Source organism: Portunus trituberculatus, chromosome 24 (assembly GCF_017591435.1).
Source record: "Portunus trituberculatus isolate SZX2019 chromosome 24, ASM1759143v1, whole genome shotgun sequence".
Lineage (NCBI taxonomy): Eukaryota > Metazoa > Arthropoda > Malacostraca > Decapoda > Portunidae > Portunus > Portunus trituberculatus.
Genome location: NC_059278.1, coordinates 16,533,873 through 16,551,589, shown reverse-complemented (window position 1 = coordinate 16,551,589; position 17,717 = coordinate 16,533,873). Strand labels below are relative to the sequence as shown.

Genomic DNA, 17,717 nt, shown 5'->3' with positions numbered 1-17,717 from the left:
AATTATACTAATCACTTGATCAAATGTGACTCAATATGCAAAGTTGCATGTCCTAATTAGGAGAAGAGTGGTGTTATGTTATAATGATGATCAACTTGCTTAGGAAAAGACACTCACTTGAAGGTAGGTGATTGCTGGCTTCAGCTTGATTAATCTGGTTCTGCGCCTGGTCTGGTCAAGGGAGACCTTCAGAACTATTGGATTCTTGGATGACCTCTGGGCTATGCTTTCTTGTCGTTTTAGTTCAGTCTCCAAACTTCTCCTCACCACCTGTGTGTGGTCATTGTTTTTTATAAGTTGTAGTCTTAACTCAATTCTGACTACATCAGATATTTTTAGTAATGTATACTTAATTTCTACTTTACATCACTGAAGTATAATGCATCGGATTCAGGAAAGTTAGAAAAAATCACTTATTTCATGAATACTGAAAATAAACAGTAATCGTACTGTCAACTTTTCTTCAACAATAAAACAGATAATTTCTTAGTTACACAGCAAACTTACTCTGTGTGTGTGGTTGTATGCATGTACCAGGACCACTTCGTTGTCAGTGAGGTTGGCTGACACTGGAGCAAGCATTATTGGACTGATCACCTCTGACATGACTGAGCGTTTCTTCCTACCCGATGGAGCATTCTGCCCATTGAACTGTTGGGAGTACATACTTTTTAGTGTTGATTTTGTGGGTACATATGTTAGTTGCATATGAGAAAAGACAGCACATTTGGAATCAGTGTAAACTGTGAAATGAAGATAGTATAAAAATTCAAACATCACATGTTTTCATTGTACCTTAATGTACAGTAGCTTGACTAATTTCTAGGTAATTTTACTAGACTACTAATAGTACTATCACAGGGAACATGTACAATTTAATCTGCTACACTGAAGAGCTGGTCCAAGACTGAGCAGAGTCAGACAGTAGGGCAAACTCTTACCTTACAGGAGAAACATCCCTCAGTTGAGATGATATTTTCATTATTGCCATGAGGATCTTGTTGTCCAATGGGGAATGTGGGTACTCCTCCTAGGTCATATTGTGAGGAGGTGTAGCCATAACCATAACCTTCCCTATACACTCCTCCTGCACTGCCACCAACACTTCCACCTCCACCACCACCATATTGACCACCTCCTCCTCCACCACCACCTCTGTTAAATCCACCTTGTCCACCTCCTACTCCACCGCCATTAACACCACCGACAAACCCACCCTGCCCACCACCTCTGCCTCCATTGCCACCCTGCCCTGGCCCTGCACCACCAATATAGCCTCCCTGCACTCCACCAGTTGTGAATCCACCACTACCACCACCACCATAACCTCCTGGACCGCCACCACCACCACCATAACCACCTATGCCTCCACCACCACCAACACCACCACCACCACCAACACCACCATATCCTCCTGGCCCTGATCCACCACCACCACCACCACCAAATCCTCCTGGCACTGATCCACCTCCACCATAACCTCCTGTGCCACCACTATACACTCCTGGAATTCCTCCTCCAACACCACCATTGAATCCACCAGGACCACCACCACCACCACCGCCAAATCCACCTGGACCACCACCACCACCGCCAAATCCACCTGGACCACCACCACCACCAAACCCACCTGGACCACCACCACCACCACCAAACCCACCTGGACTACCACCACCACCACCATAGCCTCCTGTACCTCCTCCACTGACACCATCATATCCTCCCACTATTCCTCCAACACTGCCAGTAAATCCTGGTGGCAGAACACCATTGGGGAAGGGACCATCCACACCACCACTACCACCTTCACCACCGCCGATGCCATACAGTCCCCCGCCTCCGAACTGGCCGTTCTGGTAGCCACCGACAGGAGGATTGAGGGTGGACATGCAGTGACCCTGGATATGACAAAAGTCAGTTTTAACTACACATACTCTCTTTTTACATTTTTTTTTTTTCATAAAACTGACAGAAAACTTAATTCTACAGGTTTGACTACATATCACTGCAAGAAATTGAAGGCAACAATTCAAGAATTACATACACTAATGTCCCTTTTGGAAAATATTTGCATAATTTCAAAACCTACAAGTTGATTATTTTGATACAGAAAAAAAGTAGATGGATGGCAATATAAAATTATTTCATAAAAACATTATATTTTCATACTTTTCTAAACTTTTACACTTAAAACAAATAAAATTTTTAAGTTTCATAGGAGATTCTTACTGAGCCAATCCTGGAGAAGCCTGAGGGACAGCCACACGCTATGCTGTCATCTCCAAGAGAATTACAACCATAGGCACAGGGGCTTGAGATGCAGTTGTCATCAACCTGATGGAGGAAGGAAAGCAAATGTTCATAAGAAAGGTGTAGGACAGAGAAAGTAGTGCAAAGATTAGTATGTGCTATAGAATGCATGAACAGATGCCAAATGTGTCACTGTAAGCTAACAATAAATGCTTCTGCAATGTAAATTTAAATATACAAATGAAAGTTTAATCATCTACACAAAATTATGGTCTTTGAGACAAATTAGAAACACTGATTCAATAAACAAGAACAAAGAAGATAAAGCTTATGATCAAGAGAACAACTGTCTACCAACCTGAATGCAGACTAAGAGGCCAAAGTTGAAGGAGTATCCATTAGGGCAGCCACACTTGAAGGAACCAAGAGTATTTTGACAATCAGCTGAGCCACACAAGCCTCCCTGACTACACTCGTCATCATCCACACACTGGTTATAGAAGGGATGGCGGCGGTAACCATCTGGGCAACCACACAGCAATCCCTATGGTAAAGAAATGCAAAAATAATACATATCTTATGTCACTCTCCTTCTGCATCTCTAGGAACATCCCGTCATCAGCGTCACACTGGTAGCAGAGGAAAACATTGGTAACCATAGCATGTGTCATGCTGCATTCATTTCATTAGTAATGGTTACAAAAAGTCCAACCAATAAAGTCTCATAATTCAATGCATTTATAGGAATGAATACATTGTCTGTGTACATGACAGGTATGAACAATGGGATCTACTTTGAATTCAGTTGAAAGGAGCAATGAAATACCTCACATCCTCCATCACAAGAACCATCCAGGCAGTCATCAGAGTCTATGCACATAGTCCCAGATGGATCCAGCTTGAAGCCTCGAGGACAGATGCATTTGAAGCTTCCCCGGGTGTTTAGGCAAGTTCCCAGGGGACCACACAGACCAGTCTGCTCCAGGCACTCATTGATATCTGATGGTTATTAAGAAATCACACTTGTTTATCACATGGAATTATATGGTATAATTTCAGGTGTAGTAAAATTTACTGGAACATTTGTGTAATGTATCTTGCCATGTGCTGAGTGCAGTACATGGCACCCTTGACTCCTCCTTCTGTTAGACTAGGTCTGTGTAAAGATACAGGTTGTTGTTCCATAAAACTCTCTCCATATAGAATGCTTTTCGTCAAATTAATCTGTAAATAAGTTTTACTGCAGCTTACAATACATCACAAATGACTCACCAATACACTGTTCACCAACTTCATTGAATCCTTGGGCACAAGTACACTTGTATGATCCTTGAGTGTTGACACACTCATTTTCACAAGTGTGCTGTCCTGTAGTGCACTCGTCCAGGTCCCGACAGGTGATTCCATCAGGATTGAGTGTGTAGCCACGAGGGCAGGCACAGCGGTATGACCCCTCTGTGTTTTGGCATGTGAACTTGCAGGGCGATGGTGTGCCCTCACACTCATTGACGTCAATACAACGTGTTCCAGAGTGGTCTGGCTGGTACCCTTTGTCGCAGATGCATCGGTAAGATCCCATGGTGTTGATACATTTACCGTTGCGACAAAGATTAGGCATCTGGCACTCATCAATGTCCAGGCCATCAACAGAGAAGCCAGCCTCCATGCAGATCTCATCATACTCTGGGGTGCCACGGCGTGGGCAGTGTTCACACATGGGGCCCCAGGCTAGGCCCATGGTGCAGCAACAGTCAGCTTTGGTCACCTGCATCATAATACCATTAAACATTCAAGTAATTACCTATGCTTCCTAAAATTTATCATTCAAAGACATCTCCTAAAAAATCATTATCACTGGATTTAAAAAGCATCAACATAACATGATACTTGTAATGGTATGTATATGGTAGAAGGTACCTTGACAAGACTGTCGCCAGTGGTGGAGCACATCCCACCAACAAGCTGCCTGAAGCAGTATCCCTCCCTTTGGTCAATGCATTGCTTGCCGTCCCTGCTGGACACAAAGCCATCATAGCAGTCACAGCGGTAGGAGCCCTTAGTGTTGATGCATCGGCCACTTTTGCAGATGTTGGGATTCAAGGCACACTCGTTGATGTCCTTGCAGTCGTCCGTCATGCCTACCTGTAGCACCTCACACCTCAGTAATTGGTACATTACTTTGCCCTTTGCAATGTCAAACATGAACTGACAAATAGTATAACAGCGTCCTGCTGCTGATGACTGGTGTATGTCAGTGTGCTGTTATGGTAGTGGTATTAAGCTAATAAGTTACACAAAAACCACAGTAATCAAATAGCTAATTCAGTAAAGATGTTAAATATGGAAAGATACATGAAAGGCAGCATAACAAATTATTATATTGTATTACCTGCTGGTAGCCATCAGGGCAGATACACATGAAGGTACCAATGAGGTTCTTACAAAGGAACCTGCAATTGTTGGCTGGTGTGGCACACTCATCCACATCCTGGCAGTGGCGGCCGTTAGGAGCAAGTGTGTAGCCGTAAGGACAGATGCAGCGGAAGGTCCCAGCCATGTTGTGACACCTGAAGGCACATTGGTGGCCCAGCTCCTCACACTCATCAACATCTTCACAAGTCTGGGTAACATTAATTTTGACAATTATGGGATGTGAATGGAGAATCAAGAATGGAATCAAGAACTCTAGTATTTTACTACTCCTATGGGAAGACAAGGCACCAAAGATAATGGTTTTCTTAAATTGCAAAAGTGGCAATCAAAATGTTTTATGTATATACCAAAGAAAAACCATATTAAGCAACTCAGTCAAGCTTGTACAAATAGTCATCATTCACCTGCATTGGTCCAGGAGCAAATCCCTCCTGGCAGGAGCAGTCGAAGCCTCCCTCAACATTGCTACATGTTCCATTACCACAAATATTGGGCACAGCACATTCATTTTCATCTGATCACAGAAATGTATGAAGGACAAGGCTATTAAAGCTGGGTGAAATCATACTAAAGGTAAACAAATATTATGAGGATAACAATTATAAACAAAATGTTAGTGTATAATAGAATTAAGTACAGTGAATCTTTCAAGCCAGCTGTTTTTCCCCTAAAATACAAATTTACGTATCTATCTATCTATCTATCTATCTATCTATCTATCTATATATATATATATATATATATATATATATATATATATATATATATATATATATATATATATATATATATATATATATATATATATATATATATATAACACTTATCGGCTATCGCGCCCAATTGGGGCCGAAATAGCCACGCCATAGCTGAAAACGCGAGAGCCGAATTGATCTTGGCGGGAAGGCGGTTTTGGCCAATGAGCGCTCAGATATCCTATGACGTCATGGCTGGGCGCGCGATAACAGGCATCTGAGGTCACGATAATGAAATTTTAGCAGCTTTTCATGGGTGCGTGATAGCAATAAAACGCAATAGCTGAAGTCGCGATAGCCGAGGGTTGACTGTATATACTGTATATATATATATATATATATATATATATATATATATATATATATATATATATATATATATATATATATATATATATATATATTACTTAAAAGTCATGAATAGTAGGAATCAGCAGGAATCAGCCAGTGTCTTTTGAACATACTGGACATGATAGACATTGAATGCATTGTCAGGGAACAGACAGACAGGTAACAACTGAACCCACCAATGCAGCGACGCCCAGAGCTGTCAAGAATGTAACCCATGGGACACTCGCAGCGGAAGGAACCGTCTGTGTTGATGCAATCTCCACCCTCACATGTTCCCGGCATGATTTCACATTCATTAAGATCAGCTCCTGATTCTGATCGTCCCGGGCCAAGAGGACACAGCTTCTCGAACTCAGCTAATGGATTCAAACAAGGAATTGGTGAGACAACAATGGTGAGCATAGTACAGTATGTAAGTTATGTTTGTATGTGGAGCTGCAGTCAGTAACATTCTTCTGTAAAATCTAAGTTAAGCAATGTGAATTCCTTACATATTTTTCTTTGAATTGTCTCACTTAACCTGTGAAACATCCTCCAAAATACAGCATCTTATAAAACAAATATAGAATACATTTAATTCATAACTGATTTTGATTTCTCCAATTCTCAAAATAAAGTTAATAGGTGGACACCAAGACAACACTCACGGGAACTGATGGGAGGACAGCGGTCACAGTTTATGCCCCAAGCAGCACCTGAGGAGCAGCAGCATTCCTTCTTCAGGATCCTCACTGGCCGAGGATTGAGGCAGATACCTGCAAGATGACAGCATTATTAAGCCACATCGTGACAGGCATTGCTGGGAAGGCAGGCACAAGTAGATGCTATCCTTTAACCCTTAAAGTACGGGAGGTGTTGATTTACTCTCCGTCTGTTACAACGGGAAAAAATCACACCTGTCAAAAATGCTAAAAATATTTTTTCCTTATAAAAACATATTTCTTTGCATTATTCTGAGTACAACAATGTAATTTTTAACATGTTATGACCTCTGAGAGCAAAGTTATTGCATATAAAAGATTCATGGCAGAACCCGCCACTAAGAAATACCCCCAAGCTCAGATAACACTGCGCTCTCTCTCTCTCTCTCTCTCTCTCTCCTTTTGGGCATTTCAATTTGATGTAAAAGTAGGAACTTTTGCACTTTCATGTCAAGAAAATGCAAACTCAGATATATGAAATGATGTGTAAAACAGAAAAAGAAAAAAACCACATATTACAAGTATTGTGGATTTCTATTATAATTGGAATCTGGCAACTCTTATTAGCAATGGGATTCACATGACTTGGTCGACAAGCACAGTCTTGTAGAGGCAACCAGGGGTGACACACACCAGCGCATTGCTGGAGGGGAATAGGCTACATGAGGAGGTTTATGAACGTTGCTGTGAGGGTTGGTCTCTGTCTCCCAGATCACTATCAGAATCACTACTGGAGTCTTCACTTTCTTCTATCTCAATAAAAAATCACTGTCTTCATTTTCATCACTCCTCAATGTCATTACCGACTAACACTGATATAATATCAGTTGGAGTACCGTTTCCTCCCTCCGGGTGATGGGGGTTACCAGATGTCGCCTTGAAATGGGAAAAGATGACCTATTGTGAGGGAACATATGTCTCAAGGCTCAAGCAGATGAGCGAGAAAAGATGCCATATACCTCCACTTGCCCCAGGACCAATAGTGAGGGGGAGAGATTAAAATGTTTAGTGCGGAAAAATCATGATTACTGGTACGATCCCCGCCTCTCCACATGCGACGCTACAATCGTACATATACGATCACCGTACTTTAAGGGTTAACCAAATAGCCTACATGTACTATTTTCATGGTTTCCCTGTGGATAAATCTAATGTTATTCTCAAAGAATTAGACATCAAAATCTAGACCTAAAAGAGTTCTGATGTATTGAGTTTAGAGGCTATCCTACCACTCATCACATTTTCACCATGTCAAATCTCTACTACCTTCACAGAGTCTAATGAAGACTCACCTCTCTCGTAAGTCTCATAACATTCTTCCTGGCGATAGTCAACACACTTGGTTCCATCCGGGCTGATTTCAAAGCCAGGAGGACAGACACATTGGAAGGAGCCCTGCTTGTTGATACAGTCACCATTCTCACAGATGTCCTTCACAGTGCGGCACTCATCCACGTCTGAAATGATCGTGCATTCCATTACACTGAAGGCACACTTAGGCCATAGCCAGCCACATATATTCCTATGTCCTCATAAGATAATATGCAAACATACAAAATGAAAGCAAAGTGGACGTCATACCTATGCAAGACATTCCATCTCTGGACAAAGTGAAGCCCTCAGGACAGTCACAAATGAAGGATCCCATCAAGTTCTGACAGCGACCGGGTGCAGGACACACATCATCTCGCTGCACAGATAACAATAACATCAAGACACCTCACAGCCATCAGCTACATACAATAAATGACTAATACATACACCAATGCACTAATTCACTTCTAAGTTTGTCTTTTGCTAACATTCAAAACACCTGTAATGTTTGCTTGAACACAGGAAAAAAAAGAGAATAGGTTAATTTGATCTTCCTAGCCTACATCATAGTTTATGGTATTGAAAGCAATTATGAAAATATTTGTCAGCAGTTTAAACACACCTCCAATTCTTTTCAGTTATATCAAAAAGGACAAAAATATCCATACACCCCTTGGAATGCATCTGAATGGAAGAGAATGGGGCACCAAATGGCTTACCTCTGAGCACTCATTGATATCTCTGCAGTGCTCTCCATCAGGCGTGAGGGTGTAACCATCAGCACACTCACATACAAAGGATCCCTCAGTGTTGCGGCACCGACCATTGACACACAGACCCACATTAATAAGACACTCATTCACATCTGCCAAAATAGGGTAAGATTTGTTCTCTGGTACTGAATTATTTGTATGCTCTATATGTATAAAAGTATCCTTGCAGATGTATGATGAACAATTCCTTAGATAACAGAACCAAATGCTCATCAGGTCCTGGAGTAATTTTTGCACCTCTTATCACTATAACAGCAATTAATAGCAAGTATGTACAAGGCATTTCTGTAGCAACCCTCCTACTCACCATATGTAATAAACAGAAAGGACAGGGGAGTTGGGGCCGCTTACAGCTACAGAGAACTTCACACAAGATAGAAACATGGAAACTCAATGAAACACACACAGCTAAATAATAACAAAGATAACTCAACCATGCTGCCTCACCAATACAATCACGGTTTGGACCAATCTTGAATCCTCTGTAGCACTGGCATTGGTAAGAACCCATGGAGTTGATACAAGTTCCATTGTTGCAGATGTTGGGTGAACGAACACACTCATCCAGATCAATACAGGAGGAACGCTCGGCAGTCAACACATAACCTGGGTCACAGATGCACTGGAAGCTTCCTTGGAAGTTGTTGCAAACTCCTCGCTGGCACACACCTTGTTGCTCACACTCATTGATATCTGAAAGAAAGTATTTTATTTTATTTTTCTCCACCAATTCCAGTGTTATGAGAATTTTCCAGTTGAACCGTCAGAGAAGAATCTTTATTTATCTATTCATGTTCTTGTGTGGGAAACAATTTATTGTAAGTGAGAAAATATACTTATGATCTAAATAAGAGTGAAAAATGACAATTAGTAAGAGCAACATGGTGGAAAAGAATAAAATTTAAAAAATATATAAAAGCTATAAAATTGATCAATATTAAGTTTTATTTGCAACCTTTAAATAAGGTGATGTAAAATATCCAGTTGTTGACAGAATGTATTATGGGATGCTGTAAAATATATGTTGAGGACAGACACATGATGGCCAGAATTAATTGTTGTATAGAGGTACTGGTGCATGCCTGAGAACTCCATGATACACAAGCTTGGATCTTCATCTTCCTTCCACTAGACTTACTACACTTACCGACACACTTATTAGTATGCCTGTTGATTTTGTATCCTGTGGGACAGGAGCATCGGTAACTTCCCACGGTATTCTCGCATTTGGCAAGGCCTTGGCAGGGGGCTTGTTCATCACACTCATTAGTGTCTGGAACACAAGAGTTTATGTATTCTTCAGTTTCAGTAATGAAAAATATAGTAAGCCATTTTTATTCAATAATAGTCATTATTCCAACTCCCAATATGCATTAAAATTTCCAACAATATGCTTCAATATTCCATCTCAAAATAAAGGTAAATGTAGCATTATTCTACCCAACAGCTGCCAGTAAAGCATCCCTACTACAACATAGCCCTCACCCATCCCTGCCTCACCTACACACATGTGGCTGGGCTCGTCATAGCGGAAGCCTGGGTTACACTCGCAGCGGAAGGAGCCCCTGGTGTTTATGCAGCGTCCATTTTTGCACATCATGTGGCTCATGAGCTCACACTCATCTAGATCTTCAGGCAAACCAGTGATGGGATTGTACACAGTGCCAGGGTCCACCCCACCACTAGGGAAGCTGGGCTGATAGGGTCCCAGCGGCAAATGGTCTTCAGGGCCGATGGGCCTACCATTTGGACCGATGGGCCTACCATCAGGGCCAATAGGCCTACCATCTGGACCAATGGGCCTGCCATCAGGACCAATAGGTCTGCCATCAGGGCCGATAGGTCTACCGTCGGGACCAATAGGACCAATAGGCCTGCCATCAGGACCAATAGGCCTACCATCAGGACCAATGGGCCTACCATCGGGACCAATGGGTCTACCATCGGGACCAATAGGCCTACCATCAGGACCAATAGGCCTACCATCAGGACCAATAGGTCTGCCATCAGGGCCGATGGGCCTACCATCTGGACCAATAGGCCTACCATCAGGGTCAATAGGCCTACCATCAGGACCAATAGGTCTACCATCTGGACCTATAGGTCTGCCATCAGGGCCAATAGGTCTGCCGTCAGGATCAATAGGCCTACCATCGGGGCCAATAGGTCTGCCGTCAGGGCCAATGGGGCGACCATCAGGTCCAATTGGGCGACCATCAGGGTCAATAGGGCGACCATCAGGCCCAATAGGCCTACCATCAGGTCTGCCATCAGGGCCAATGGGGCGACCATCAGGTCCGATTGGGCGACCATCAGGGCCAATGGGTCGGCCGTCAGGTCCAATGGGGAAGCCATCAGGGCCAATAGGCCTACCATCAGGGCCAATAGGTCTACCATCAGGTCCGATGGGACGACCGTCAGGGCCAATAGGCCTGCCGTCAGGTCCAATGGGGCGACCATCAGGGCCAATAGGCCTACCATCAGGGCCGATGGGGCGGCCGTCGGGGGTGAAGGGCCCCACAGGGCGGCTAACACTGCCAGTGTAGCACAGCTCACTGTAGGCCACTGTTGGGAGAAAAGGAATTTAGAACTGAAGAACAAGGTTGTCAATGATGTTTTATGGAAAATCATATAGCAATAATTATTACCCAACTAAATGACTAAATGAAGACTAATCCTCCAAGAAATAGGAAATCCTGCATGGAAGGCAGACCACATTTACTTGAATATTTTGAAAAATTCATGTAAAAGCATCTTAACATCCATGAATGGTGACAAAATGACAATTCAAACACTTCTATATCAGGAAGAGGGAGGATCCCTAGTGTACAGGTGAACATGACCTCCAGACATGAGGGAATCTTACAGGTGTTTCTTGCAGGGCACGGCTCACAGTTGAAGCCCCAGGCAGCACCCATGGAGCAGCAACACTTCATCTTAGTAATGGATGACAGCATAGGCATAGTGCACTCTCCATCCTCATACTTCATGAAGCAGCTCTCCACTCTCATGTCGATGCACTCAGCCCGATTGGGAAGCAATGTGTAACCTTCAGGACATTCACACTGGAAGCTGCCTTCAGTGTTGATGCAGTAGCCATTCTTGCACTTGGTACTGTCTGCACACTCATCAATATCTGAAATGACCATGGGAAAGAGGAAGGATAAAAGCAAGTTTTTTTTATAAAAATTACAATTCTTTATATATATATATATATATATATATATATATATATATATATATATATATATATATATATATATATATATATATATATATATATATACAGTAAGGTCTCGGTTTACGTCAGAGTTACGTTCCTGAAACATGACATAAGTCGATTTTGTACGTAACTCGAGTTTCCGTACATTTCAAAGCATATTATGGAGTTTTCAACCAATCATTGTTTATGGTCATTCAGGTAAGTTAAAGGTTATATTGTTATATTATTTACAAGTATGTAGGAATATGAAACACAAGCTTGTTTTTGTTGTTGATTAGGGCCACGAACGCGGGGACTGCAGGTTGCCGAGAGGGGTGGACGCCTGAGGCCGCCAGAAGGGTGGGCAGGTCGAATGTTGTGACGCCCAGGGTGGACAGCTGGGAGCGTAGTGCAGTGCGGTGGGAGTAGAAGCGTGGGCAGCGGGGCAGGAAATGCAATAGGAAAGGGCAATAGGGATCAGCAGACAGACGCAGACGGTGCAAGTCAGCTGCGAGTGAAGTGTGGCCCAGGCGAAGGCTCCGGAGTTGTTATTGTTGTGATGGGTGTGTGAGCCCTCAAGGTCGTCAACCTCCCCGTTATCATGGTAATGGGCTTCCCATTTTCTTCTTCCCTCCCTCACACACAGCTGCTGCCTCCCTTCTTATGTCTTTTAATTATGTCCTCTTTTTCTTGTAGCATAATGGTTTTCCTTTTCTTAGCATCACTGCTGTCACTAAGAAGTTTTCTCTTTAGTGCCATTGAGCAAGATACTAAGAACTTGATTCAGTAAACGCAGAAGTAGGATAACACTCTTGCCAGGGGCGACGGTGTGGTGGAACTGAGGCAGGGTGTTATTGTATTCAAGCGTGAGGCGGGCGGTGTGGCGGGCAACCACCAACAATAACAATAAATCCCGCACTTTACGATTTATAAATTTTCAATTTTTTCAATCTTAAATTGCCTTATAGTGGACTGACGTAACTATGAGTTTGACGTAACTCGAGACCGACATAACCCAGGACTTTACTGTATATATATATATATATATATATATATATATATATATATATATATATATATATATATATATATATATATATATATATTCCAAGTCATCATTTACTACAAGACCAGAAAAACCACAAGCCTCATCATGAAGAATAGCTGTCTTCCCCCGACACACTCCCTACAAGAAGTGAACATCGTGTACCAACACTCATGCACTGTTGGTGACTGCAGTCACCTAAACTTGAGGTACATTGGCTTCACATCTACGGCCCTATCAAAGAGAATCACAGCACATCTACAGGACGGCGCCATACGATGACACTACATGAATGAGCACAGACTCATCCTGAAGCGACATCACATGGAAAGCAGCACCACCATCCTAGTTAAAGAAAACAACCTCAAAAGACTCAAGATGACTGAGGCGGTACACATCAACTCAGAAAAACCGACCATCAACATACAACAGCAGCCAGAATCATTACCTTCCCACTGACAACCACACAGAATTACAGCTGGCAGGTCAATGGCTGCACCAAACACCACTCAATCTGTGCTCTGATTAGCTCCGCGGCACGGCTACCTGCTTCCGCTGCCTGTATAAGCTCGTATCCTCACCAGTTCCACTCACTTCTCTCCTGAAGATGGTCTGATAAAGACTGAAAGACGTCTCGAGGAAATAGACTTCGGTTCATTACTCTACCAGCTAAAACCTGACAAACGCACCCTCGTACGCTTTAAAAAAAGAATAATGCACGCCTCGTTGTCAACTTTAACAGTGTATATATATATATATATATATATATATATATATATATATATATATATATATATATATATTTTTTTTTTATGTTATGGCCTATAGCACCTAATTATACTTAAAGAATATGGGAAGCACTGTTCAGCTTACACCCATTAGTGGCACAGGCAATTTTATTTATAGTGGTACCCATACTGGGGTCCATATCACCACCCAAGCGCATCTGTGGTGTAACCACCTAGAACCTGGGTATCATGGTGACATGTAGGTAACTTTAAACCACTTGACAAATGGCAAAGTTTCAAGGCAGTAAGTGGTGGGATTTGAACCTATGCATGGATGTCTGCCTGATCCCATGCTCACCACTTTATCCACTAGGCCACTGCCTGCCTGCATACAGTTAGACACAAATAAATTGATTTATAGCCAGGTTATCAAATAAACTCTTCCCTCTTCCTTACTGGAAACCACTTTTCATGTACTATCAGTCACAATGAGGCTCCTTGAGCACCAAACAAAGCGAAGAGCAGTAAAAAAATGAATTAATTGTGCTCCCTCATGAAGAGCATTTATTCAATTTTCGCACAACTGATATCTAATGACTTTCTGTTTCATTTATAGATCATAATTTTGTATCATTTATATGGTACTTCCTCACCAACCCTGTTATTCAGGATTAACTTTACATTTGTGTTACTAAGAACATATCCCATCTGCTAACAGCTTCTCTAAAAGACTCTCCAAGGAAATGGGAGCAGGTAAACTGATAATCTGGCCATAAATGTACCTGAATCCAAAGGCTGTCTATTAAGATTAGGTTCACAAGTATAACAAAGCCACAGAGAAGGGAAAAAGACAATTAAAGTATATTCCAGTAAAACAAATTGCAATATGTCAATAAATATGAAGATTCTGACATAATCTATACAAAGTAAAGAGAGAGGCAGAGACATAGACAGACAGACAGAAAGATGCCCATTGAGATGACAGATTTTTTGTATTTTCATAAACTGAATCAATCCTCTTCCTGTATCAGAGTGACTGACCTACACAAAGAGAACCAGCAGCATTGAGTCTGTAGCCTCTATCACAGGAACACATGAAGGACCCAAACGTGTTGGAGCATCGTCCATTCTCACACAAGTTTGCCATCTCCTTGCACTCATCAATGTCTTCTAAAATCACCTGAAATAAACAGGAATTGTAAAAACCAAAAATGATGGATATTCACATAATCTTATAAGCTGCCTATATCAATTCATCAATTTATTTTGAGAACACAAAGATTCTGAATATCAAATAAGCTTCAAATATGGTCACTGTCATATCATTGAAAAGGAGCCTGTTACAGTGAACTTTCCCTCTATAACGTACAGTAATAGTGTTTGGACGGAATCCCTTGCCGCCGGGACACAGCTGTTCATATTCCTCCGAATCTTCTGATGGACACACCTCACAGCGCGGACCCCAAGCTTTACCAATGGAGCAACAGCAGGTGGACTGTGTCACGGGATCTCCCAGAGGATCTCGACAGATGCCATACTTGTTCCTCACACTGACAACATCCAGGAAACATTCTCCCTCCCGTCGATCTGTAAGGGTTAGTGGCTCTCTAAAGAATCATAAGACAGCACATTATGTTTCATTCACTTGATTCTTTGGTGTATCAACAAATACAGTAAGGTCTCGGTTTACGTCAGAGTTACGTTCCTGAAACATGACGTAAGTCGATTTTGTACGTAACTCGAGTTTCCGTACATTTCAAAGCATATTATCAAGTTTTCAACCAATCATTGTTTATGGTCATTCAGGTAAGTTAAAGGTTATATTGTTATATTATTTACAACTATATAGGAATATGAAACACAAGCTTGTTTTTGTTGTTGATTAGGACCGCAAACGCGAAGGACTGCAGGTTGCCGAGAGGGGTGGATGCCTGAGGCTGCCAGGAGGGTGGGCAGGTCGAATGTTGTGATGCCCAGGGCGGACAGCTGGGAGCGTAGTGCAGTGCGGTGGGAGTAGAAGCGTGGGCAGCGAGGCAGAAAATGCAATAGGAATCAGCAGACAGGCGCAGACGGTGCAAGTCAGCTGCAAGTGTCATGTGGCCCAGGCTCAGGCCCAGGCTCTGGAGTTGTTATTGTTGTGATGGGTGCACGAGCCCTCAAGGTCGTCAACCTCCCCGTTGTCATGGTAACAGGCTTCCCATTTTCTTCTTCACTCCCTCACACACAGCTGCTGCCTCCCTTCTCATGTCTTTTAATTATGTCCTCTTTTTCTTGTAGTGCACTTGGTGACAACATCACTGCTGTCACTAAGGAGTTTTCTCTTTGGTGCCATTGAGCAAGATACTAAGAATTTGAGTCAGTAAATGCAGAAGTAGGATAACACTCTTGCCAGGGGCGACGGTGTGGTGGAACTGAGGCAGGGTGTTATTGTATTCAAGCGTGAGGTGGGCAGTGTGACGGACAACCACCAACAATAACAATAAATCCCGCGCTTTACGATTTATAAATTTTCAATTTTTTTAATCTTAAATTGCCTTATAGTGGACTGACGTAACTACGAGTTTGACGTAACTCGAGACCGACGTAACCCGGAACTTTACTGTATAGTGTTCTTAGTACATAATCATAATAGTGATAGATATGGACCTAAAACTTTGTATGAGAGATTTCATTGCATTGATATTCTATAGTCTCTGTCATGGACTGTGACAAAAACATTTTGCTTTCTGTGCTGAGCAATTTGTTATGAAGACAAATTCAACATCCTTGGTGTTGAAGGAAATCAGAGAATTGACAATCAACAGTCTAGAACATCTGTTCAGTGTTACCATATCCACATTAGCAAGTAAGTTTTACTCGTGGTCTGTGACACAACTTGTATGCCTACTTCAGGTTTGTAGATTCTTCATTCCACAATAAAAATAGGTTTGGGCAAATGATACAAATAACTATTGCTCAATGTAGTGGAATTGCCAATGCTGTTTGGTCACAAAACTGCAGCCAATACTCACCCACACAGCCATCACCTGTGCTGATCAGCTCATAGTTTGGAGGACACTCGCACTCATAGGTTCCCTGCATGTTGATGCATGTTCCATACTGGCACACGTCGGGGTTGTCACACTCATCAATGTCGGTGCAGTTGCCTCCCGTTTCGTCAAGATGGTAGCCCTTGTCACAGATGCAACGGAACATACCAAAGATGTTCTCACACTGGCCATATACACACAAGTTACTGAACATGTTGCACTCATCTATATCAACACACTCCTGCTCATTGTGTGGCTCATTGTGGGGGTCAGGATGCATGAAGCCCATCTCACAGTCACAGCTGAATGATCCTGGGTAGTTGAGACACTGGCCATTCTCACACAGGGTTGGATCTTGTGTACATTCATCTATGTCCTCACAGAACAAGCCGTCACCTCTGAACCCAGCATCACACACACACTTGAAGGAACCGTCAGTGTTAATGCACTGAGCATCACGGTGGCAGCCTCCATTGTTGGTCAGGCATTCATTGACATCCCGGCAAGTTTTTCCATTTCCTAAGAATTCAAGTTTGTTAGTTTAATATATTAAAACAAAGAGCCATTAAAATTAAGCTAGAGAGTGTAGAGTTACAATACTCCCATAATAATTTTTCTGAGGTAAAAATTTTCAATTTTTGTGAACAACTAACCTGTGAATCCATCCCTGCACTGACACTCATATGTGCCATCAATGTTGTTACATTCAGCATTTGGATCACAGAGGAAAGTTCCCAAGGCACATTCATCATCATCAGTACATCCTGGGCCAAACTCAGACTTGACACTATAGCCATCCTCACACTGGCAGGCAAATGAACCAACAACATTTGCACACTTGCCATTCTGACACAGGTTGGGGTTCATGTCACACTCATCCACGTCTGTTTGAAAAGATTTTGCAAGAGATAAGCATATGGTTTATGATGGCAGTTATAGCAGTTAATGACATCCATAATGCTCACAAATTCAGTTCTGGCATACCTACTTGTATTGACACCTCTCCAGTTTGCAGACAAGAGAAAAAATCAGATAGAAACTTATAGGAATTTCAGATACATATGTGTACATTATTAGCATTAGCACCTTACTAGTCTGTTCCCTTTCCACTTTTGACCAACGGTACCAAGAGATTG

The 17,717-nt window shown here is 42.3% G+C and overlaps 1 protein-coding gene across 1 annotated transcript in view; it reads right to left on the bottom strand.

Moving 5' to 3' along the window:
* Nucleotides 1-17,717, bottom strand: part of LOC123508076 (fibrillin-2-like) — a 76,496-nt gene that overhangs the window by 3,707 nt on the left and 55,072 nt on the right. Inside the window, 23 exon segments of the mRNA XM_045261498.1 lie at nt 118-270; nt 508-651; nt 942-1,898; nt 2,230-2,334; nt 2,609-2,794; nt 3,077-3,249; nt 3,523-4,015; nt 4,168-4,392; nt 4,640-4,870; nt 5,088-5,197; nt 5,966-6,145; nt 6,437-6,544; nt 7,783-7,947; nt 8,072-8,180; nt 8,524-8,669; nt 9,025-9,270; nt 9,725-9,850; nt 10,078-11,142; nt 11,444-11,713; nt 14,594-14,732; nt 14,922-15,139; nt 16,564-17,100; nt 17,235-17,465. Coding sequence (XP_045117433.1) covers nt 118-270; nt 508-651; nt 942-1,898; nt 2,230-2,334; nt 2,609-2,794; nt 3,077-3,249; nt 3,523-4,015; nt 4,168-4,392; nt 4,640-4,870; nt 5,088-5,197; nt 5,966-6,145; nt 6,437-6,544; nt 7,783-7,947; nt 8,072-8,180; nt 8,524-8,669; nt 9,025-9,270; nt 9,725-9,850; nt 10,078-11,142; nt 11,444-11,713; nt 14,594-14,732; nt 14,922-15,139; nt 16,564-17,100; nt 17,235-17,465 — 6,317 coding nt within the window.